The 23,680-nt window shown below is 31.9% G+C and overlaps 2 protein-coding genes across 2 annotated transcripts; both read left to right on the plus strand.

Moving 5' to 3' along the window:
- Positions 1–8,530: 8,530 nt before the first annotated feature.
- Positions 8,531–9,577, plus strand: LOC139094150 (NADH dehydrogenase [ubiquinone] flavoprotein 2, mitochondrial-like). The gene is made up of 3 exons (XM_070645096.1): positions 8,531–8,637; positions 8,755–9,273; positions 9,336–9,577. Exons 1-3 carry the CDS (start codon positions 8,602–8,604, stop codon positions 9,504–9,506), a joined length of 726 nt encoding a protein of 241 aa, XP_070501197.1. The 5' UTR covers positions 8,531–8,601; the 3' UTR covers positions 9,507–9,577.
- Positions 9,578–9,973: 396 nt separating this feature from the next.
- On the plus strand, positions 9,974–11,535 carry LOC139094152 (chromobox protein homolog 3-like). The gene is made up of 3 exons (XM_070645098.1): positions 9,974–10,344; positions 10,416–10,759; positions 10,983–11,535. The coding sequence occupies exons 1-3, from the start codon at positions 10,090–10,092 to the stop codon at positions 11,248–11,250; spliced, it is 867 nt and encodes a 288-aa protein (XP_070501199.1). The 5' UTR covers positions 9,974–10,089; the 3' UTR covers positions 11,251–11,535.
- The last annotated feature ends 12,145 nt before the right edge of the window (positions 11,536–23,680 follow it).

Consider the following 23,680-nt stretch of genomic DNA (forward strand, 5'->3'; position numbering starts at 1 on the left):
ATTCCAACCAAGAGCATTATAGCAAGCTTATGTCTCTCCCCCAGCTACAACACTTTTCCGTTTCGAAGTATTTAACCTATCCAGCCAGTTGATTACCTGTTCTGGTTGTCATAATTTTCCTTTAAGGATATTCAGTAGTAAGTCACAGAGCATAGTTTGAATTAGGTACTTTAACAATATCTCGAAATCAAGGCAGTCTCCGAATTCCTTGATCTTATTTCGAGGGCATTTAGTTTGAGAGTCATTCAGACAATTCAGTCTCAAATTTCCTCAATAATACCCAACTGAAGCACCAAACTGACTCCAAAAGCTCATCTAACATCCCCAAAAAATCAGACCAAGCTAATCACATTGAATTGCATGTAACATTCCACATTTATTGAATTTCCTAAAATTTTCATTATTATTTCTTCCTTTTTTACGTTCATAAATTGGAACTGCTCCTTATTCCGTGAAACTTAATTTAACGATGATATTCAATGTTTATCTTTCACATGGTAGATTAATATTGCAGATGATATTCAATTAGTTTCAATAAATTTCATTTCAATCTTTTTTTTGCTTCCATCCTTTATGTTCCTTCCTCACATTCATACCGTATGATGCTTATAAAGAAGGAAGAGATGAAACGATAAAATCGATTTATAGATGAAATTAAGAGATTCAAGAAAGAAAGTTTAAAGCTTGCAAGAATCATCTCCTTTTTCCTAAGTTAGTTCCTTCACTTGCATCTGCAAAAAAAAGTTGTTATTTGTGTTCTCGTAGTTTTTAAGGAAGAAAGGAAAGAAGAAATTTTAAATCAAGTTATTTAGTTTGAAAAGAAGGAAAAAAAAGTTTTTTTTAGATGATACATGTTGAATAGTTGAGGTGCGCTTAATTGAATGGGAAAAATCAATTCTTTGGGGGGATTTCTTTTTTTGTTCTGATTCTTAATGGATTTCTTTGTCATTTTGTTATCCGGATGGACATCAAAAGTTGGTAAATTAAAGTTAGTGATGGAAATTGTTGTTTGTCTTGAATTCTTAATTAGTACTGCACAGGATCTGGCTGTACAGGATACATTTTGTGATTCGTGGCCTTCCTTTGATGATGACTGAAGTTGGCTCCCTCAATGTTATGAGTGTAATAGGGTTTAATGTAGAGTTTAACAAGAGTGGAAAGGTCTGGTGCAACTTCACTCGTTAATCGCTTACAGAAGTAGTGGATCACAGTGATCTGAATAGCTAAAGGGTCAGAGTTGTGATGGCCGATGTCGGCGACCGAGAGAATCGGCCAGCCGTTCATCGATTTTATCGGCCACCGTTTTTGGCCGACCTATAAAATCAGGCCGTTTCACAACTCTGCTAAAGGCTTTTTTAGGAGAGTTTAACAATGTTTTTAACTCTAATCAGGTGCATAATTGAAGAAAAAGCTTTTTTAGAAGCTTTTTCACATTTTAAAACGATTTTTTTTTTGAATTTCTTAATCAAAACCATTCAACCAAGTTAAAAATAATCATTCAGAGTTGCAAAACAGGCACCTGTCACAAACGAAAACCGTACAATTTCTTCATAATGTGCAGGTTTTTTTTTTACAAAACCTTACAAATTATCAAGAAATTGTGCGGTTTTTGCATGTGACTGGTGCTAATTTTGCAACTCTGAAATCAATCGTTTAAATGGTAATAAATCCATTCAATTCCAATATAATTAGAATTTGTATGGTTCTCAATCAATTAAAGAATTTAGAATTCTGTCGATTCTAAAAACATTAAGCTTTCGATCTAAAAGTTGGACACTAAGATTTCTCCAAACTGGAAAAGCTATGCAGGATCAAGATTTCTCATCGAAATCCTGTTCATTTTAGTAACCCTTAACTGGGATTTTAATGATCAAAATCCATTCTTTATATCTTCAATCTTAAAGCTTTCCACAATCATTCACTTTCAAATTTAAAGCAATTCTCCATTAAATCTCTATTTAATTTAAAAAGAACTCTTTCATCCAGCATTTATTTCTCATAAAAATAATAATAATAACATTCAGTTCTGAATGACGTCTTTAAAGCAAGTCTCATAATTCAGTTCCTCATTCCTTATTTGCATAGCATTGTGCTGTGAAAGCCATGACATTTTCTAGTTTCTCTTTTTTATTTCCTTCAAATGCAATGAAAATCTCAATTGCTGTATGAATTACAGAGTTGAGTTTTTGAATGTTTAATGAGAAGCTTCAACTCGAGAAGTGGCTAGTCTTTGTAATTGTAAGATCTACAGCTTCCTGACTTGTCATTTGCTTATAAAATCAGTCATTTTTCTTGGATTTTATGGAATTTAATCAACTCTAATTGTCAATTGACAATTTAGTCGACTTCGAACTCTGCGTAAGCTAAGACGACATTCCACAAGATGCTAAGAACCCATTTACATTACCCCCAACCCTGTCAATAGGCAACAGCATTTATAAACTCAAGAAACCAACAATTTCCATTTTTTTTATTACTAAATAAAATCAATTACTGTAACACTAACTTTAATTAAAAAACGTAAGCTTGCATGAAATCCTCGAATGCGAAAAAAAAATCCCCATCGAATGGATTTGAGAATGACGCTTTTAAGCTCCCGTCAACTCTTTTATTATTTGATTTTATTTATTTTTTACAATTTTGATGCAATTTGTAAAATTTTAACATTTAAGAATTTATGAAAAACAGATTTATGGCACATTTCAAAAATGAAAAAAGAATAAATAAATAAAAAAAAATAATAAAAATTGTTTTTACACAAAAATAAAAGTTTAAAATCTTTTTGGATTATGTTTGGGCATACAGGCTGAAAATAGATATATTTACTGTTTATATTACAGACGTGCATCATGAAAAGGTGATAAGAATGTGAAAATTGTTAAAAATACATTGAAAAGCATTGAAGCTGCTTTATAGATTCACCGTACCCTTATCTTCCATCCTTATCCTTGATGTATTCAGAAGAGAAATTTTATACTTTTTACATTTCGCTAAACTGTTAGGAAGATGCTTTTTGTGCTCTATAGCACATGCCTGCTTTAATTTTGAGTTCGATAGGCATGAATTTGCTGTTTTTTTAAAAAGGTGATTCAAGGAAAAATTAGGCGATGCTTTTGCGTCATTCATATAATTAATGGAGAATGCTGAAGATAATTGGATTCTTAATTCTCAATTTACAGGTAAGGAAGTGCGGTATGAATGGAGGATGATTATTATTTTCTGATTAAAAGATGCAAATACAGAAGTACTGTACCTTGACTGAGTCAATAAGAAAATAGCGGTTTGGAAAAATTTGAATTTTAAAACCTTACAAATTATTTTGGTAAAAACATTTGTAGGGTTTCAATGTTTTTGATCAATAATTTCAAATTAGTTAGCAAATGACATTTGTAAGGTTCCAATGTTTTTGTTTTACAACTCCAAAGAGTACTAAATCTACAACTTAATCCTTGATTGTTGCTTAAAATAAGCATGAATAGGTTCAGAAAAGCATTATATTAAGTTTAAGTAACAATAGACATTTTAATATTGCCGCTCGAATAATTTTCAAAAGAATCAAATATCATACCTTCAACTACCGGGATGCCATGCCATGTCATATCATTTTCAACATCACATCAGCTTCCTTTCCACACAGGGAATTCTTCAGCATTTGCTTCCATTTTCTTCGATTTCAGGAGCATTTTCACGTCAAAATGTCAGGCACGATAAACGCAATACAGCCTGATTTGTGACCTATTTTCCATTAGTATATCGACTTACAAATTCCCACAGGTACATAAAAGTCAATTCATCCATCATCAAGTTGTTGTGTATATTTTTTAGTGGCATATAAAAAGCTTCTTAACATTTATTAACATTTTATGATGTAGTAAGTGCGGGGGTGTATCCAGAAATGTATTCAGTATTGACAATCGGCAGTTACTATCTGGATACTCCCCTCATAACAATAGCAAGGCACTTGAGTGAGTAAATCGTGGATTTATTATCAAATACAAAAAGACTGTAAGTTCATCGAATTGAGGGGATAAATCTTCTATTGTACATTACTTCTAGATGAATAAAATATTTATTTTACTTGATTAGAGATTCTTATCATCCTTTTTAAATTGAACATTCTGAACAACAACAAACGAACATGATATTGAGATTGTTGACGAGGAAAATAGGCGATTTACAATTGACGTCAAGCGATAATTTTGAATTTTAGACTTTTCTTTATCCTGGATCCCAATACCTTAATTGTTATGGAATTGTTACAATACTGACCTTTCCTCTAAAAGCTGGACTTGAGCTGAACATCATCCACAAACGTCCCCCAACGAGGAATCTGAAGATTTTCATTTCTTTTGTTTAAGACTTTGTTAAATAAAATTACATTCCATTAAATGTTTTATGTTGCTTGATGATGATGAATAACAGAAATGAATTGTCAGAGTTTATTGGAACAAACATTCTTTAGATTTTTTAAGTGTTTCAGTGGAGTCGGATGACAATTTGATGGTTTTTTTGGACTGGATTGTAAAATGTTTCAATTTTGTGTTTTTTCTTTGAATGTTTGGGTATTAAATGAAAGTTGGACGCAGTGGTGTTGTTGAAATTAATTATATAAAGAACTAAGTACAGATTAGAATCAAAATTGCATTGTTTAGAACCTAAAAACTGAAAATTAATGTTCTAACCTCATTTGAAATTCAAATTTGATTGTTTTGGAATAATGCTCTATGGAAGTTAGAATTGAATGTTTCTAAAATCTTAATTCAAATTACAAATGACGCTTTCTTGACAAATTAAATATAGAATTCCAATACCAATCTCTCACAAATCCAATCAACAAATCAAGCTCATTTCAAACAAAATCCCACAGAGTAAATGCTTTCAATATCAATTTAAAATTGCCGCAAGCTAAAATTGTCTGAATATTAATAATTTTTGGCATCATTCAGTAAACAGCAAACAACCAAACTCAACTTCTGGTGCAGAATAGCAATAACTTCATCATCATACTCTATTCCACAGTTATTTTTCTGACCTAATTAAAAGCACTCAAAGTCATTAAAAACTTTTTTCTTTACACCCAATTTTCATTATATTCCTTTTCTCTTATATTTCGGGCATCGAGAAAACTTAGCTTTTACGACAAGCATCGAATCGTCGAGTCTCAAAAAAAAAGCATAAGGAGGAGATTTTGATATTTTAATTTTAATGTTAGACTTCTTAATTTCTTTCATCGCGTTTTAAAAAACCGCCAAAAGTTTCACATTAATTACGCGGTTAAAAGCTCTTTCAATTTTAGATTTCAGGCTTAATAATACAGCACCGAGTAGCAAGATGAAGAATGGGGAGAATAACAGACGTGACGATGTGGTTTGGAGGTAGAATGAGCAATCATTAAAAGCTGCCAATCTTCTCATATAAATAGAAATCGATGGCAGTTTATTCTACAGATTTATTGGCATAAGAGCTTCCATTCCTTCTTTTCTTGTTTGTTTGTGACTCAATTTTCCTTGTCTTTTTCCACTAATTTAATTAAATTTCTCCTTCTTTTCCACATCCATGTGTTGACAAAGGCACTGCCATCGAGTACATACCTAATGAATTTACTTAATTAATTATGATGTAATAACTCATTAATGAGTTTATCGCGGTAATGTTGTTTATGAATGAAAACTTTGCGGTTGCCAAATTATCTATTTTCCTCGTTACTTCTTTTTATATCCATTCAGACGTGACGTAATACAATTAAAGTAAATTATTGACTGGCAAACGATTGCTCAAGTTACATTCTGATAATCTTCATCACCATGAAATTCACATCCTTTACATTCGTGGCATTTTTGTTAAAGATATAATTTCTCTTCATTATTTCTTTTTAGTTTTCCGTTCGTTCTGGTGTCGTTGTGCAATTTAAATTTAAAAGCTTCTTTGCGGTATTCGGAGTTTTTTTTCCATTCGCATCAGTGAGCTTTGGGAATTTTCATTACGTTTTTGGAAGATTGTGTTGATTTTATGCTTCTTCTATACGCTTGGATCTTTTAATTTTCTTATGAATGGCTTCTTGAGAATCTTTAAATAGTTGAATTGCTTAAAAGTTTAAAGTTTGCCACTTTATTGCTGTTATATTGAGGCTATTTTAATATTGCAAACGTTTAGTCTTTCCTAATGACTTTCGGAGATTTGTGAATTTGTCCATTTTAACTTTGAAGATTTAATGATTTTTGAATGTTGCTGAATTTGGCGCCAAAACTTCCTTTAAATTCCAATTCTTGAGGTTTTAATGATTTGCTTCAAAATTCTTTCTGTTTTCCATTTCCTTTGTATTTCTAACGGTGATTTATTCAATAATCTTCAAGATAACTACTGCTGTACGTTGAGAATTTCTGTAAAATCCAGCGAAATTATTTATTGAATTTTAAATTGAATTTCTGCAGCAAAAATTTTAAAATTCATAGTTTCACACCCTTTTAAAATTTAAAATTCTCATAATCCGTTGCTTTCAAAAAGATAATTTATACTAGTTACATGTCTTATCAGCAATAAATTAACTTTTTTTCATCTCTATATACTTATCGTAAAGGAACATAAGTTCACAAAAGACAATAAAATAGAGGAAAAGTTGAATGTCGAGTAGAGAGAGAAAGAGAGAAAAAAAATATTAAGGTTGCGTCCAGAATACCTAATCAACGTCCGTGAGATGTTGTTCGTGTGCATTATTTTGGTTCGGGGATGAAAAAGTAGATAAAAAGCTCTTGTGTGTGAGAAGTTTTCTTGTGTGTTCCTTTATTCATTGTTTTCCTTACAGCATAAGAACAAATACTCATAAATTGGTTTTTAAGTACATTATTCTATCGATTCCATAGCCTATAGAATAATTCCTCTGTTCGTCCTTTTTCCTGTCCTCCTATATACGACATCTACAAACATTGAATTGAGCAGAAACAGCATAGGAATATATCTATTGAATGGAATAAATCTCGACACACAAAAAAAGAAAGAAAGCGGAAAGGAAATTATGGCTTTAAGCAAATGATCTTTCTTTCATTCTTTTTTCTTCTTGTCTCACTCTCTCTTTTTTTGGTCTGAATTTCAATGTTTCAACCAAAAAAAGAAGGAAGAAAAAAATTTATCGTCAGTGAAATTTTTCTTTTATCTTTTTTTTGCCATTCTTTTCCTTTTTATTTTCATTTTCAAATTGTGTTCGAGTTATATTCTTCACAGGAAATTAAGTTTTCGATTTTTTATGTCAATATTTGCCGTTGTCATGTACAAAATTTACTAAAAATTTATGTTGTGTTTCTCATTAGTGCAATTTATTTGTGCTGGGGGCTGGGTAGCAGGCTGATTTTAATCGAAAATGTTGAGGAATTGAAGTTTAGAATTCAAAAAATTAAATAAGAATTTTTAAATTTTACAAAACAGTTTGAAGTTTGAAATTATGAAAACCGCCAAAAAATTTTGAACATTTGGGATTTTTTCACAATTTGAACTTTTAGCAAATCGTTAAAAATTTTGAATTTTTGAAAACCATTGGATTTGTTTGAAATTTTTGAAAACTGTCAAATTTTTTGAATTTTTGAAATTCGTGAATAATTTGAATTTTTGGAAACCGCTAAAAATTTCTATTTTTGAATCTCGTGAATAATTTGAATTTTTGGAAACCGTTTAAAACTTAAATTTGTGAAAATGGGTTTGAATTTTAGAGAAACATTGAAATTATTGAATTTTTGAAAACCGGTAAAAAATTTGAATTTTTGAAAACCGTTGAAATTTTTGAAATTTGAAAAACCGATAAAAATTGAGAAATCCACTGAAATTCGATTCGATTCTCTGTAAACAATCAAATTCGAATATCAAAAATATTCATCAACAATACATGTCGCAATCGCCAACAAAACTTCTACATCGGAAGTCATAAAACGACGTTCTGCACCATCAACGATACAACACAATTTTTTCCTTCACTAAATATTTAAAGTTTTTCCACTCATTTTTTTTTCTACTCATTTTCTTTTTATGACACATATCATACTTATTAGCATATAAAGTAGCTTTTTATGCTCATAAATATTGCATGCTCCCTGCCTGCTGCTGACCTCATTTGCTGAACAAAAAAACTTTATCCATTGAATCATATCTCGCACATGCTAGCATTCATTCTACAATTTTTCATTCATCACTCTTTTTGTGATGTCAATTGTTTGGGCCTCATCACTCTTTTCTTTCTAGAGTTAGTTCTATCGGGAGTGAAGCGTGACCACAAAGGTAATAATTGCTCATGAATAATTTCCAGCTTTTGTTTTATTTTCATGCTTTTGTTATTTCATCTGGTGTTAATAGATGTCGAGTACGATGGTTGAGCTTGTTTAAAGCAATTCTGTACAATTTAACACGTTTTGTAGGTGACAATTCTTAATTTACATTTGAATTTTAAATAACGGTCAAAATAAATTTAAACTTAAAAACAAAATTTTAGCCGAGACACATTTGATCAACATAACGGCCGAAAAAATTTCAAATCTAATGTTTCATTGTAATTTTTCACAAGGGTTTCTCTTCTAATAAAATTTTGCATTGATCGTCGATTTTCAAGCAAAATAAAGGATGTTGTCACGATCTAAATTGCTATTTCCAAGCATTGTAAGTATCATAATCAGTTTCCGGATCAGGAATAATCAAAATCCAAGTAGTTCGTGCTTTATTTACAAAAAAATTGAGTTATATAAAAACAAAAATATTAACAAAAAATTCTTTTAGGCTCGAAACATTCGATGCATTAGCAAAAGTGCAACAAATCTCAGTGACAACTTATTTGTCCATCGTGATACACCAGAAGATAATCCAAACATCCCATTTGAATTCACTGATGAAAATAAGAGACGCATAAAGGCTATTCTTAATAATTATCCAGAAGGACACAAAAGAGGTGCTATGATTCCATTATTGGATTTAGCTCAACGTCAACACGGCTGGCTTCCAATTTCAGCCATGCATAAAGTAGCAGAAGTTCTTGGATTACCAAATATGCGTGTATACGAAGTAGCTACTTTCTATACAATGTTCTTGAGAAAACCAACTGGAACTTATCATGTCCAAGTTTGCACCACAACTCCATGTTGGCTTAGAGGATCTGATGAGATTCTTGAAGCATGTAAGAGAAAGTTAGGAATCGGCGTTGGAGAGACAACCAAAGACATGAAATTTACAATTTCTGAAGTTGAATGCTTAGGTGCTTGTGTTAATGCTCCAATGATTGCTGTTAATGATGATTATTATGTGAGTAGCTATTATCTTTTAGAGTGACATAAATCCTTAACATCCACAATATAAAATTGCAGGAAGATTTGTCTGTAAAAGATACAGAGGAAATTTTAGACAGCTTGGCTAAGGGACAACAACCAAAAGCTGGTCCACGTAATGGACGCTTTGCTTCAGAGCCAGCAGCTGGATTAACTTCATTAACCTCAGAACCTCCAGGTCCAGGATTTGGTGTACAAGCTGGATTGTAAACATACAAAATTTGTTAAATGTATTTAAAAATATGAAAAAATTGAATTAATAGAGGAAACTTGAGTAAGAAGCTGTCTTTTGGTGTGTAGGATTTCAGGTGTAGGAGGTATAAAGTTGATGTTGAACTGTAGTTAAGAGCCAGGATATCTAATTTTGAGGGAATAAGAGGAATTGGCTAATTGGATAATTTTGCAAGTGTTATGAAAAATAACGGTCAAAAAAATTTTGAATTCTCCATCTTGAATTTTTTTAATCGAGCATTTTTGCGTAAATATTGAGCATTTGTGTACATTCTGTCTGTTTATACTGAATTGTTAGTGTAGCATGCTTAATTCCAAGTCTGACAGGAAAGTAGTTAGCCTTAAGTTCAATTTTAAGTAAATATTCTACGATCTCAATATCCATTCAAGCAGAAACAGTAAAATTAAGTAAATTTAAGCACTTTCTCGCAGAACGGACTATAAAAAGCGCTTTAAGGCACAGCACATCCAGTCACTTCCAAACTATATTTTTTTCAAAGAGAGAAAAAACAGAATTGTTTTTATTGATAAATAACTTAATAGTTTGTTTTGACAATAAGCCATGTCTGAATCAGAAGAAAGTTACGAAAGTGCAAAGGACAACGATAATGAAAATGATGGAAATGAAGGTACTAGTGACGATGAGCCGCTAGCTAAGAAAAATAAAAAGTCGGCGTCACCAGCAAAAAAGGGAAAAAAATCGCCAAAGAAAGCCACTGAAAAGAAAAAGGATAAAAAAGGGACGAAAAAGAAAGGACGTGTATCATTTGCCTTAGTTCCATCATCAAAAAACGATAAGGTTGAGGAGGAATACGAGGTAAAATTCAATGATTTATGTCAGAAATGATCAAAATAAATTAATTAAAATCATATAATTTTTTGGTATAGGTGGAAAATATTGTTGGACACCGCCTTTATAATGGCAAATTGATGTACAAAATCCGTTGGAAGAATTATGAACCAATACACGATACATGGGAGACCTATGAATCATTATCATGTCCTGATATCCTTGAAATGTACAACATGAAGCACAGCGTTGAAGTCCCTAAGAATATACTATCGAAAAAGGGTAAAACTGGTAAAAAACCTAAAGCGGCCAAAAAGCGGGGCAATTCTGTTAGTGATTCAGATGGAGATGATGAGGACGAACCACCTTATGATGAAGGTAGCGAAGAAGAGTATGAAGTTGAAAGGATCGTAGAGATGCGAATGAAGAAGGATGGATCAAGGTAGGTTTTACTGGATCTCTAGTATTCTATTGTGGGATGTGCTGACTTGGATGAATTTATTAAGTAATGGACAAGATGGGCTTGTCATCTCACAATTTCCTTGCCAAAATGTGCATTAGGTCTATTCAGTTGACACATAAGGCACGAAAATCAAGCAGCACAATCCTAAATACTTAAATATAAACCTAAACTAATAAAATTCTTATCATTCTATATCCAACAGAGAATTTCTAGTCCACTGGAAACGTTGGAGCAGTGACTATGACACATGGGAACCAGAAAAGAACCTTAGCTGTCCAGATCTCATTGAAAAGTTTATGAAGAAAGTTGACGAAGCAAAGAACTCAAATTTAAAAGAATTGAGAACAAACCGAAAGCATACACAGCGCTTTACATTAAACACGCACGACTCAGGACGACGATTAAGCAGACGAAATAATAAACGCCAACGGGTCACATATTTTGATGCTGAACGAAGTGAAGAAGACTAATTAAGTCGAATATAACAAAAAAATTAAAAAGTTCATTTAGTCATCCACGAGAATGCATCAATAAATATTGAGCGGAATGTTGAAGTTGGCGAAAAGAAATGTCTCTCAACACGTCAATAATCCATAATTCATAAGTAATAAGTATCGTCATTAAGAATTATAATTAATATAAAATAATAATAAATACTAAAACAAAATTTTACAATTTAATGTCTGGATTAAAAAAAAGTGAAAAAAAAAAGAATTAAAAATTGAAACGTATCGTAGAAATTCAAATATTGTGTTTAAAATTAGCATATTTCCATTTTATGAATAAAAAAAAAAATTATTATTTGCGTGAATGAATGATTTTTTTTGGGTCAAAATAAAATTTTACGAAATCGTAACTAAGGATTTTATGGCTTTTTTAAATTTATTATCTTATCCAATAGATTGATTCATATGATTCACAGATTTGGATGCATTGACACACATCAGTCATTTACATACTTGAATTTTTACACATTTTGTGATGTATGTCAGTTAAAAAATATACACATCAAAGTTTAATCGAAATTACACAACGTTACACGTCATTTACATATTGATGCGTAAAATTCACAGATTGATACATACCAATTACATATTGATTTATGAATACACATTGATTACATATGATTTACACATCAACCGTTACATTTTGAATTCTACAAAATCGTTCACTTTTAAATTCTACAAAATCGTTGAATTTTACAAAATCGCTAAATTTTGATTTTTACAAAACTGTTTAATTTTGAATTTTAAAAACCGTTAAATTTTGAAATTCCTAACATCCATAAAATTTCCTAAATTTTATATAACACCGCATAACACGAAAGCTTTATTCAAAAGTCAAAAAATTCCTTCCACATTTAAATATTAATCACAATCCTTTCGTTTCAAGAACATAAATCCCTCTACAGAATATTTTATTTACACAATAGTATAGCACTATGTAATCAAATATTTTCACAAATATTGAATTCCATTCGAATTGATGCTATTTTGTTGTTTTTTCTATGCTTACTACATATTAAGTCAATTGAAAAGAGAATTGAATTCAATTTGAAAAAAGCTCAAAAAAAATCAGAAAATAAAAAAAAATAGTATAAGTATCAAGGAATAAGCTGCAAATCGCGCTTCCTTCTGCATTTTTCAACAGCATCAGACAATATGATGAATGAAGTGCATTTGAAGTCAGAGTATCAAAAAAAAATTCATATCAATAAGTACACAGTGCATTTCCAATATGAAAATTTTTAGTGGAATTTTGACAAAAAATGGCGCTTAAAATTTCATTTTGATCGACTGGGTGAGTAACAAGCAAGATCTCAGTAACCAGACATCGTTGAGAACTCCGGTTTGAAGCATTTGCTCTGTACTATCGAGTAACTGGCTTATCCTTTGGTTTTGTAGCTTAAAATCATGATTAAATGCTTTAATTATGATTTTTCAATTTTTGATACAAAATTCACGTTTTTTGTCCTGTTTAAGTTTTGAATGAGGTTTGGAAGTGACTTGGATCCTACTGGATCTTGTATTTTAGGTCTGGAAGTGACTTAGATCCTACTGGATCTTGTTTTTTAGGTCTAAAAGTGATTAAATGCTTTAATTATGATTTTTCAATTTTTGATACAAAATTCACGTTTTTTGTCCTGTTTAAGTTTTGAATGAGGTTTGGAAGTGACTTGGATCCTACTGGATCTTGTATTTTAGGTCTGGAAGTGACTTAGATCCTACTGGATCTTGTTTTTTAGGTCTAAAAGTGACTTGGATCCTACTGGATCTTGTTTATTAGGTCTGGAAGTGATTAGAATCCCACTGGATCTTGTTTATTAGGTCTGGATGTGACTTATAGGGACAAAAATTGCGCTTAAGTCCCCCAATCAATAACACGAGGACTTTTAACATATTTATTTCCATTCACAGCTCATCTCTCTCGTGTGTCTGTAATGAAAAATATTGAATATGTATGAAAACATTGAGTTGCATACGAATTCAACAATAGAAAATTCTGTAAATATATGAGTGGAAAAAAATATGCTAGTTGAGGGAAAAAAAATAAGTTGCATAGCGGAAAATATGTAAATTTTTTGATGTTCATACAATTTATGAATAAACATTAATTTTTAATAGTCATAAAAATTATAATGCAACATAAAAAAATATAAAAAAAAACTAACAGTATGCACAGTGCACCAGAAACATCCCCTCAACCATCACTAACAAGTTCTTAATGATTTTCAAGTAGCTGCAGAAAAATTTACATAAATGAACAAAAAAAAAAAAAAGTTGTAAATTTCCTCATTTTGTTACACAATGTGGCAGAGCATCTGCTGTTTTTATCGTGGACACTTCATTGTGAAAAAAAAAAGTTTAAAGTTTTTTCTTTGTATTAAAATTAAGTGCGAGGTCATTTACTTATTGTGTTCGATAAAAATTGGATTTTTATAGTTTATCTCCCAGATAGAACTAAGTTGTAAGAAGTTATTAGAACTTTTTTTTATATTTACATTTCATACTTGCTTCCCCGAACGACATAAATGAAGAAAGTTCCATCATAGAGCTTTTAAGGCTTCGGGAAATCTTTTTTATTAATACAGAATGTAAGCCATCTCCGTTTGGGGTCCATATGGATACCAAAGCTAATCAAGTTCCATTTGTTGTTTAGAAGAGCTTTAAAAGCTCCATGTAGCCTTCTTCACTTGTGTTGCTCGGATCACACTTCATACTTGCTTTAAACTTTATGTCAATTCTTCAAATTGTTTAAACAAAGCGTTAAAGAGAGTCTATCTGGATGATTTTCTTTCAATCTGTAAAGAATTAGGTTTATTGTCAGTTGTGGGATCTTTTATAATATTATTAAATCATATGTGCAGGATTATTTTTTAAAAAATACTAAATTTCTCTAAAACACAAAGCCGATTATTTGATGGGCTTTTTATAGCAATAATTCATAAAACTCTAGTTGCACAAGAGAATGGAAGCTTGAAAACTGATTCTCTGTAGGTGGTTATTTAACTTCCAATCAGATTATTTTTGACGGTGTAATTGTTAATCTGACAGAAAAATTATGATTTCAAAAAACGGATTCTAGAGTGAGGATTTGAACCCCCGTCCTACGATTTCTGGAAGCATGCTCTTACCATTGGGCTATCGAGGGTTATTTGATTAAGTGGTAAAGTACCATATATAAATTATACACTTTCTGTATCCTTCTTACCTAAAATGCCATTCCTGGAATCCGATTCCAATTGAAATAATGTAAATTTGATGACTTTACAGTAAATTATTATTAAATATCACTTGAAGCCTAATTATGGTTATCAACCCCAGAATTCTTGGGATTCTGTACATTATAATCTCGGACAAAGCCTAACTCAGTGCGATCCTATGTATGTAACAGATAATGGAAGTGGAGCCGATTTTTTTTTTGTATTTTCCGCGGGATTAAGCTTTTTTCTATTTAGACTTGAGGTCTAAAAGGGAGGGTGAAGGTGAGATTTTGACCCTAAACCCTACCTCATACATACTCTACTGCATGTGAGTACACTCATTATCTGTTAGGACGACATATATAGTTCCCATTAAATCTACAAATAAACTGAAGACTCTTATCCAGCGAATGATAATTCCATTAAAATTGAAACAAAAGACTTCATAAGAATTAACAAGATCTTCACAATTAAATTGCTAAAAAACTCCAATTTCTCTCCTCATTCATCCTTGTAACTGAAACTTTTTTCTCATTTAATTTTCTACATAAATCTACATTTAAACAAAAGTTGATGATTATCTCATAAATATAATCGACATACAGCATAAAGCATATCAGAAAAAAAAAAAATTTCAGAATCAATTAAGAACATTGAATGTAAAAAAAAGCAGCAGGCATGAGTATGTTGATGTGAAAAGTTTCCTTTATTTTCTGCTATCAGCACATCATCAAATTAAATTCACCTGTCACAGAAAAAAAGCAGCATACACACGTATATGTGTGTTCATTTCCACGAGAAGTGAGAGTAACGAAAACAAAAAAAAAAAAAAACTGTTGCATCCGTTATCACATCGACGGATATTTTATATAGCATTAAGAACATTCCAATACTTTTCATCTATTGGAAGTCCTTCCAGTCATCATCACGAGAAGAATCTTTCCTCAAACTGCAAGAGGAGAAAATAATGGATTTAGAATATATTTTTTTATTTTAGAGTATGAGGCACCAAGCATGGAGCAGTTCTTTTCTCCTCGTACAAGCCGCTCATGCGTATGCTTTATGATGCTTCCAATATAAATTTCATTTTTATAAATGACGAAATCGTGTTTGAATCAAAATTTAACTAATCGTCGATACGCACATAACATGATTTGAAATTTATCGCTCAAATGGATGAAAAGAAGCGATGAAAAAAAAATAAAAAAAAAGCTGACAAATCTTATCGTGTTGAAATTTTTATATATTCAATTCAATCCTTGATCCTTTCAATCATTTTTATTTCGTTTTTTTAAAGAAGAATTGAGAGAAACGAGTTGAAGAAGAAAGGAATGTGAACCTCATGGGGTGAATGGAAATAGGAACGTGTGTGTGACTGAATGTAGACGTACGTAAATGAATAGCAATATTGTTTACAATAGAGGTCCATTTATGCTTGGAATTGGGCATTGTGTCAACATATCAATGCAATATAAAATTCAATGTCGAATTCATTGCCTGACTTCTTTTGATATTAAGGATTTAAATTATTTTCAACTCATTCATTTTATGAGAGAAGTTTGAAGACAAAACTTTTTCTTTTTTCTGGAATGATGAAACGTGTACGGAAGGAAGTATTCTCAAAGGAAGTCATTAGTGAATTACATGATGCGAATTGATTGATTGATCAATTAAAAATTATTCCCTTGAATTTTGTTATTCATTCATTGATATGAATTTCATCATTTTTTCATTAATATTGAGCGTCGCACTTTTGCATTTGCTGATTGAGATTTATTTATGACTGTTTATTTGAGCTGGTGAATCTAATTCAAAAGGATCTAAATTTAACATTGTCAATTCGCATAATATGTAATCCATGCCTAATCGTCTTCTTTTTTGGTTGCGGCAAATGAGGGTTCCTGACGCATCGGTATTGACAGAAGCGATGGTGGACAACTTCACGCAATTTCTAATTAATAACTACACCTTTGGTCGACTAATGACATTTTCTCAGCCATTTTCTTGCTATTAATTAGATATAAATTTATCTACTCTAGAATGCACTTCAATAAATAGGAATTAGTGGTTTGAGATAACCAGTGTTGATATGGATTGCATTTGGAAAAGGGATTGCCTTTGCTAAGTTTGCATTTTTTAAAATCAGAGGCAAGATATCAACACCGGAGGTATCTCGAGCAAGCTTCATACGGAATCCATTTAGAAGTCACGTGGAGTTAGGAGTTCATTAGGAAATTCATATTAAGTTATTCGTCTTATTTGTGTCCTTTTTCTCATTTGCAAAAAAATTCTAGATTATTGTCTGAACCAGAATTGAATTTTACATGAAATCGAGCTGAGTAAAGTCGAATTTTCCATACAAAATCCATGTCGACTCCGAGCTCTAATCTGGTAAAGACAATATGTTTAAGAATTGAAGAACTGCTGAAAAGCTTGATCACTGTCTTAAGATCCCAGTTTCAACTCATTCGACCCATTCAAAATTAAGTTTGGTACAACATAGATAAGAACCAGACTGAGACACTAGGCGGTATTTATATGGAATACCGCGGTACTACCGCGGAGTTTCTCAGCCTGGGATAAGAATCGTTTGAAGGAGGTATTTGTTGTTGAATTGTGGCTATCTCGTTGAAAGAGATAGTGTGACACTTGACATTAGAAATTGGAAAGTTGAAGTCAGCGATAGATCCAACTTCAGGCAACACCTATGGCAGGTCATGGATCACAATTGATATGTACGGCCAGTGATGTAAATAAGTAAACACCACATTGCTTTGGTGTGTATCCTTGAAAGCAACAAATATAAATCATTCAAAAAATAAAATTAAAAATATGAATCCACAATTTCTTTAAATAGAAAGGAAGCTTTTAATGCTGACCAATTTACAAGTGCAGAAAAAAAGAACCTTTCAACATTAAATTTCTCCTACTCCTCGCGACGAATTTGTCACGGCACATTAGTGTGTCTCAACAACCATCACTGACTGTATACTCGTAAGTCTGCCGTAATAAAATTATTTCAAAATCCAATTAAATTAAAAATTATATCCAAAAATAAAACGCACATGACCAAATTAAAAATAAAGATCACGAGTTTCTGTTAATTTCACTTGAGGCAAATGCCTACGTTCACACACAAAATGACATATCATTAGGCACATAAAAAAAAGGAACCAAAAAAAAAGGAATATCAAATTCAAGAGGAAAAAATCATTTTAATAATTAATACTCCAATCTACAAAAAGAAGAAGAAGACAAAACTTTATCGTTGTCATTAATTAATGAGTCGTTAATTACGAGCACAACATAAGTTAACACAGCATGAAACATTAAAATTTCATAGCGACATCGAAATATCATTTTCTCATATTTCAAATTTTCATGAACTTTATTTCCCCAAAATAAAAAAGAAAAGTTTAATGAAAAACTTTAAGCAAAGCACCAAAAAAAGAAGACGAGAATAAATCTCCTACGGTCGTTTCCTCTCGATAAGAAAAAAAGACTTTAATTTTTTTCAATGAACGATAAACGATAAAAACTAAGTACAGCTTCAATTTACATGCAAAACATTAACTTTGTAAAGAAAATGAAGAACTGGAAGTTATCGCTTCGATATCGTTCTCAAGAATCGATTCAATTCAATAAAAAATCAATTAAAAGAATCAAATAAAAATTAAAGAGAAGCTTTATAGAAAAAAATAAGAAAAAAAGGGATAAAATTGAACTGTTAACACTATTGATTCAGCTTAAGTGATGAAGAAAGGAGTGAAATAAAGTGTCTGAGATACAAGAAAGGGGTACATAGCCAGTTGCAAGTTTGGAATTGAATTGATGATCGGATTTTGAAGCGCAGTTTTATAGTGAATTTGAGAATTTTGGCAATTTCTGAGATATAACATGATTTAGAGCAGTGATGGGCAACCTGCATGTCTTTTGCGGTTCTGATCGAGGATTACCACTTAAATGAGCAGCAAAGGAAAGGTTTCCCATCACTGGTTTAGTGAGTGAAATGATCGGCATTGCATTCGATCAGATAATTAACAATCCTGAGCGACACAGTGCTACAAACTGAACTTTTGACTGTAAAAATGGATCGAAATCATTGCCGTTCAAGGATCACTGCTGTTTGAGTAAGTGACTCTCCCTACCAACTTGGGAGTGCCTTGTAGAAACCACTTGGTTCTAATTATAATGTCGACTATGCAGCAGTGCCGTATGTATACACCGAATGGATAACATTCCATCATTTTAACGTGTACCGAACAAGAATTAAGTCTTAATTAATTCAAAGCTCTTAAGTAGTCAAGAGAATTCCATTTTATTAAGGAGATACTTAATTGTCTTCAAAATGAAATGCAAAACTTAAGTTATGATCCTTTACAGCTTCAATCGAGTGAAAATACATTAATTTACCATCCCCTAACAAAGATCACAAAAAACATCAACGAAACTAGTTTAAATTTTGATATTCATCCATTAAAAAGCTTAAAATACAGCATTACAATTTCACCATCCCGTATACCATCACTAAAGTCTGAAAGAAGCCAATCGTGCTACAGAGACACTTGATAGCTTTAAATTAACATCATCATATCATCTCAAAAATGCATCTCCAAATTGTAAATGGAACTGAAAAACATAACGAGGATAGCAACGAGTTGAAAATTTTTAATGACTTGATGATCGCAAAATAATTTTTCAGCACATCATTAAAAAAAAAACAGCAAAATATCTGGGATTATATGAGATGCAGTCAACATAATCCGCAATACTTGATGAGATTTCTAGTGGAATTAACAGCAAAAAATATAATCCTGCCGTGCAACTGGAGTTGTTAATTACTATTCAGGAATATATTTTTTTTAAAGAGTACATCAGCAGTGCTAGTTAATGTGAATGTTGGTAATCTTTCCAGGAATATGACTTGACACAATACGATTCCACCATCCACTTAGTGGATTTTATTAGCTCATGATCCTTAAATGCAATGGAGATGATGGTATAAGATGGTTGAGAAGTAGTTACTGGATGTTTCTTATGTCAATTTATATTTTGCTGGGTATCTAGTCCGATTGGCACATGTTCATTCGATTGAAAAACCAAGTCAAGTCCAATTAGTGATTTCCTCGATCTCGCCAATTTTTAGTTGGACTATCCCGAATAGCACAAGCCGGTTCATCGATCGACACAGGCGTGACTCTGGCATGATCTCCGGATTTAAATTGAATCCAGCTCCTCTTTTGATATACTGTAGTTTTGGTGTCGTGGTGATAACATTTGGATATGCTCTGATCGGTAAGTCCTTCTTAGACCCAAAATTCTTATCAGTTTCCCTAACCCAAATTGCACAAGTCAGTTAATTGATCCAAAATCAGGCATCAGTCCGACGTGACCCTAACTTAGAGCCAGATTTGAGTTAAAATTGTATTTGATTTGTGCAATTCGGGTTTTTTGCAGGGTTCGTCCAAAAATGCAAGCGAACAGCCTTGGGAGAAATGTTTGCAGTCCTGCGCATCTAAAATGCAGGAAGTGCAGGCTTGCGGCTTTTGATTGAACCCTCTTTTTGATGTTGTTTTAACATTTGAATGTGTGCCGATCAGATTAGTCCTTCTTAGACTCAAGATCCTCAACTTTATACCCAAAATTTACTTAATCATTGTTCATTTAAACAACAGACAGACAAACAAATGTCACCAAGTACAATCAAGGGAGCTATAATCTTAAAACTGATGATAAAGAGCACACAAGAAGCACAAAAAAGACAGGTACATCAAAACTAAAAGAGATTTTTTTTTTTTAAATAAAAGGAGTCGAAATAAAAATGACAATAAAAAGAATTCTCATCCAAATCTTTCCTCATCCATTCATACCTGCCATAAAACTGACTGAGTAAGTATCTATATAAAAATAAAGTGTAAGAGTAAAGCACGTTAAAAGCAAGAGGATGAGACACACAACAAGAAAAACTTTTTTTTTGTCTCTCGCTTGCCTCCCAACAAAAAAAAAAAAATGTATAAAAACAGAGGAACAAAAAATATATAATTGAATGAGTCACGCACTCGATGAGCACTAAAAGGAAATTAAGATAACGTTATACATAAAAAAGGTCTTATGCAGATATATAATTTCATTCTTTTAAATGAAAAGATTACGATTTTTTTTCTTTAAATACTCTCGCATCGCACTCATCCTGCGATTGGCTTCATTTTACCTTCTTTAGCTCTCGACAAAGCAATCAAGCAGATTAACAAACGCAATAAACTATTTAACTTATTAAGCATTTTTGCACACTACTGAAGGGAAATGGAAGTAGTTGGTGTATAGTACATAAATACAGTAATAATAAAAATACTTGTAATAAGCAACAAAAAATGGTGACATTTGCATATTCTTCTCTTATGTCATAAATGAGATAGTCCCTTTCAGTTAAGTGTAAATCCACAAAAATGTGGATCCTCGATTTGTGGGGAAAGCTGTGTTAAATTTTAATAACGACTTCATTTTTTGATGACTGAGGAAGATTTGCATTTTGAGGAAGTTGCAAGAGTTGGAGATCAGATTTGATTTCGGAGTGGAACTCTGAGAATCATAAGTTGAGAAATTGATCGACAAATCAGTACTAGGCAAGAGATCGCGAAGAAGACCGAAGAATTCCTGGATTGTATGTGTTGAAAAGGACGCTAGAGTCCTTAATATCCCGAACTGGCAGAAGATTTCGAAGGATAGAGCTGTCTACAGACATTCTCTACGCGCGGCAATGGGCCCACGTGCGCCCCAGCCAAGGAAGTAAGTAAGTAAGTAAGTAATCCAGTACTATGGTGTAATCCAGTACTATCGTGACTGTAGCATGGTGCCGGATTTTAACTGAATGATTTAAACTGAATCCGACACCAAAATAGAGTCACGCCTACCTGTGACCGGTTTTATGATCAAGAGTTGCAAAACAGTCGCCTGTCATAGACAATAATCACACAAATTCTTGATAATTTGCTTGGATTTGTAAGAAAAAATTAAAATTATCCAGAATTTGTGCGGTTTTTGCTTGACACAGGTTCTTATTTTGCAGCTCGGTTTGTGATTGATTTATTGTTCGGAAACAGGTTGCAATTAGTTGCCCTGACCTCAATCAGCACACATTTGAATAATGCACCATGGAATAAAGACGGGGACTTTATTAAAGCCAAATTAGAGCTCATTTGGTAGTTTTTGATCATTTTGACAAAGAGTTGCAATTTAGATCAAATAGACAATTGTCTAGATGCCGTGATGACCACACTTTAATCTTTGTCTATCATGTATGCATGTCTTGAGTTTTAAACTTGACAATTCATTTTTATGCTAAACAAGGCAATTCATGTTTCTAACTTGACGTACAATCAACTAATCCTACTCTCTTCCACTCAGAATTCATGAGCAGCAGTTAGACGAACAATGTAAGACATCATTAAAAGATTCCCATTTTCAATTCCTCGATGTATCCTTAAACTACTTCAATTACCAACATGCAATAAAAAAAAAGGAATCTCTTTAACATCTAGCTATCTAATCTCACTACAAAGTCATCCAACCATTCACCAAGCACTTGATTAATTTCACTTCCATTTTCTTAGATAATTTTCAAACGAGAAGTCTGATTATCAAACTTTAAACGAAAGTCTCAGACTAAAACTTTTCTCCCTGAAGTGGGAATACTTTATGTTCCTCAACACAATCTTTTCTCGATTTTTATCACTTCTTTGCGAGTTAATCCTCCACCATGCAAGCTCTATTGAAATCTAATAATATGAATGGAGAAGATGCATGCATCGTAAAATTGATAATGAATTTATTTAATGAAAAATGAAGGAGCTATAAAATAAATTTGTATGAAATGTTTCATCGAATGGTGCTGGATATTGCTTAAATCCTTGGGTTTTTTTTTTGTTGTTGTATGAAATTGATTCAACTTCTTCGTAGCAAGAATTAGAGTTGACGTTGAGCATTAGTTTTTGATGTGGAAAATTAATTAAATTCTTTCTGGTTTTTTAACTAATATTTTCTTGCTAAACATTAGATTCAATGTAGAAATTATATTTTAAGAGTCAAAGCATGAACAAGTTTTGATAGATTTTGGTGTTTTCAAGTTTAAAGTTTGTAGACTTGTTGTCTTTTGCCACTTAGTTTTGGCATTGATTTTGATCTTGTTTGATTTTGCTTAAATTTCTGAATAATTTAATTTTTCATAGTAAATTTTGATGATAATCGATGATAATCGACAGTCAAAATCAAAATCTTGTCAGCCTGAGACTGCATTTTTGATCAATTAACCGATTTGTCTGTCGTTTTAGACAATTCTGGTGCGAATCGAATCCACATTCTTACAAAATAGTGATTCAGATTTCTGATCTTGTATCTGACTTCTCAGCCACAGAGGCCATACTCTCGCATTAACAGATTCACCTATAAATGGCTCGATATCAAAAATTTCGCCCTGCTTAGACAACACAGGCAGTTAGCGTTGCAAGAAACAACAGATAATTCGACAAGTGGCTTGCGTGAGTCTGACCAGATGACTAAACTAAGGACAGAAGTGCAGACAAATGCTAATCAGTTCCAAAAATTCAATATCAACTGGATTATCAAACAAACAATTTGAAATCCAGTAATAATGTCCAAAACTTCCAAAAGAAAACTCCAAACTGTACTAAAAAACCTCCTATTACCGTCTATATCTTTCATAAACAGCATTATTTTATCATAAAAAATCTCCACGGCATTAAAAAATAAATACAAAAATTTAAATGCTAAAGTTTTTAATAGATTTAATAAATTTCACATAATGATTATCATGTAGATTTCCCCATTATTTTTTTTTTCTCAAAAAAATTATAAGTAAATCTGATTCATGCAAAAAAGGAAAGATGAAACTAGAGGAGTGGGCAGAGAAAAAGCATTAATGCTGAATCGGTGAAAATCCCTAACTGTCCCCATCAAATTATAAAATTAAAAGCTTTATCACTATGGGAAACAGCTTGCAGATTTCTAAATCCTGATTTCCTGACTTGCTGGATTTTTCACAACACAACACAATTGAGAGTGGAATTTAGTCATAAAATGAAATGAAATTCTTTTCCCTTTTTTTTAAAAATTCTTTTTTTTTTTCTTCTTTTTTCCTTTTTTTTTTTATTATGCTCATGAAACATTTCAACTCTCTTTTT

Source organism: Chironomus tepperi, unplaced genomic scaffold, assembly GCF_022539635.2.
Source record: "Chironomus tepperi strain 1889 unplaced genomic scaffold, CSIRO-AGI_Ctep_v1 contig_350, whole genome shotgun sequence".
In the NCBI taxonomy this organism is placed as follows: Eukaryota; Metazoa; Arthropoda; class Insecta; order Diptera; family Chironomidae; genus Chironomus; species Chironomus tepperi.

What these genes read in the sequence shown, in the direction of transcription:
- LOC139094152 (XM_070645098.1), top strand. Translation starts at nt 10,090, where the DNA reads ATGTCTGAATCAGAAGAAAGTTACGAAAGTGCAAAGGACAACGATAAT. An exon ending in AGGTTGAGGAGGAATACGAG is followed by an intron (nt 10,345 to 10,415) that starts GTAAAATTCAAT and finishes TTTTTGGTATAG; the next exon opens with GTGGAAAATATTGTTGGACA. An exon ending in ATGAAGAAGGATGGATCAAG is followed by an intron (nt 10,760 to 10,982) that starts GTAGGTTTTACT and finishes TATATCCAACAG; the next exon opens with AGAATTTCTAGTCCACTGGA.
- LOC139094150 (XM_070645096.1), top strand. Translation starts at nt 8,602, where the DNA reads ATGTTGTCACGATCTAAATTGCTATTTCCAAGCATT. An exon ending in AATTGCTATTTCCAAGCATT is followed by an intron (nt 8,638 to 8,754) that starts GTAAGTATCATA and finishes AAATTCTTTTAG; the next exon opens with GCTCGAAACATTCGATGCAT. An exon ending in CTGTTAATGATGATTATTAT is followed by an intron (nt 9,274 to 9,335) that starts GTGAGTAGCTAT and finishes ATAAAATTGCAG; the next exon opens with GAAGATTTGTCTGTAAAAGA.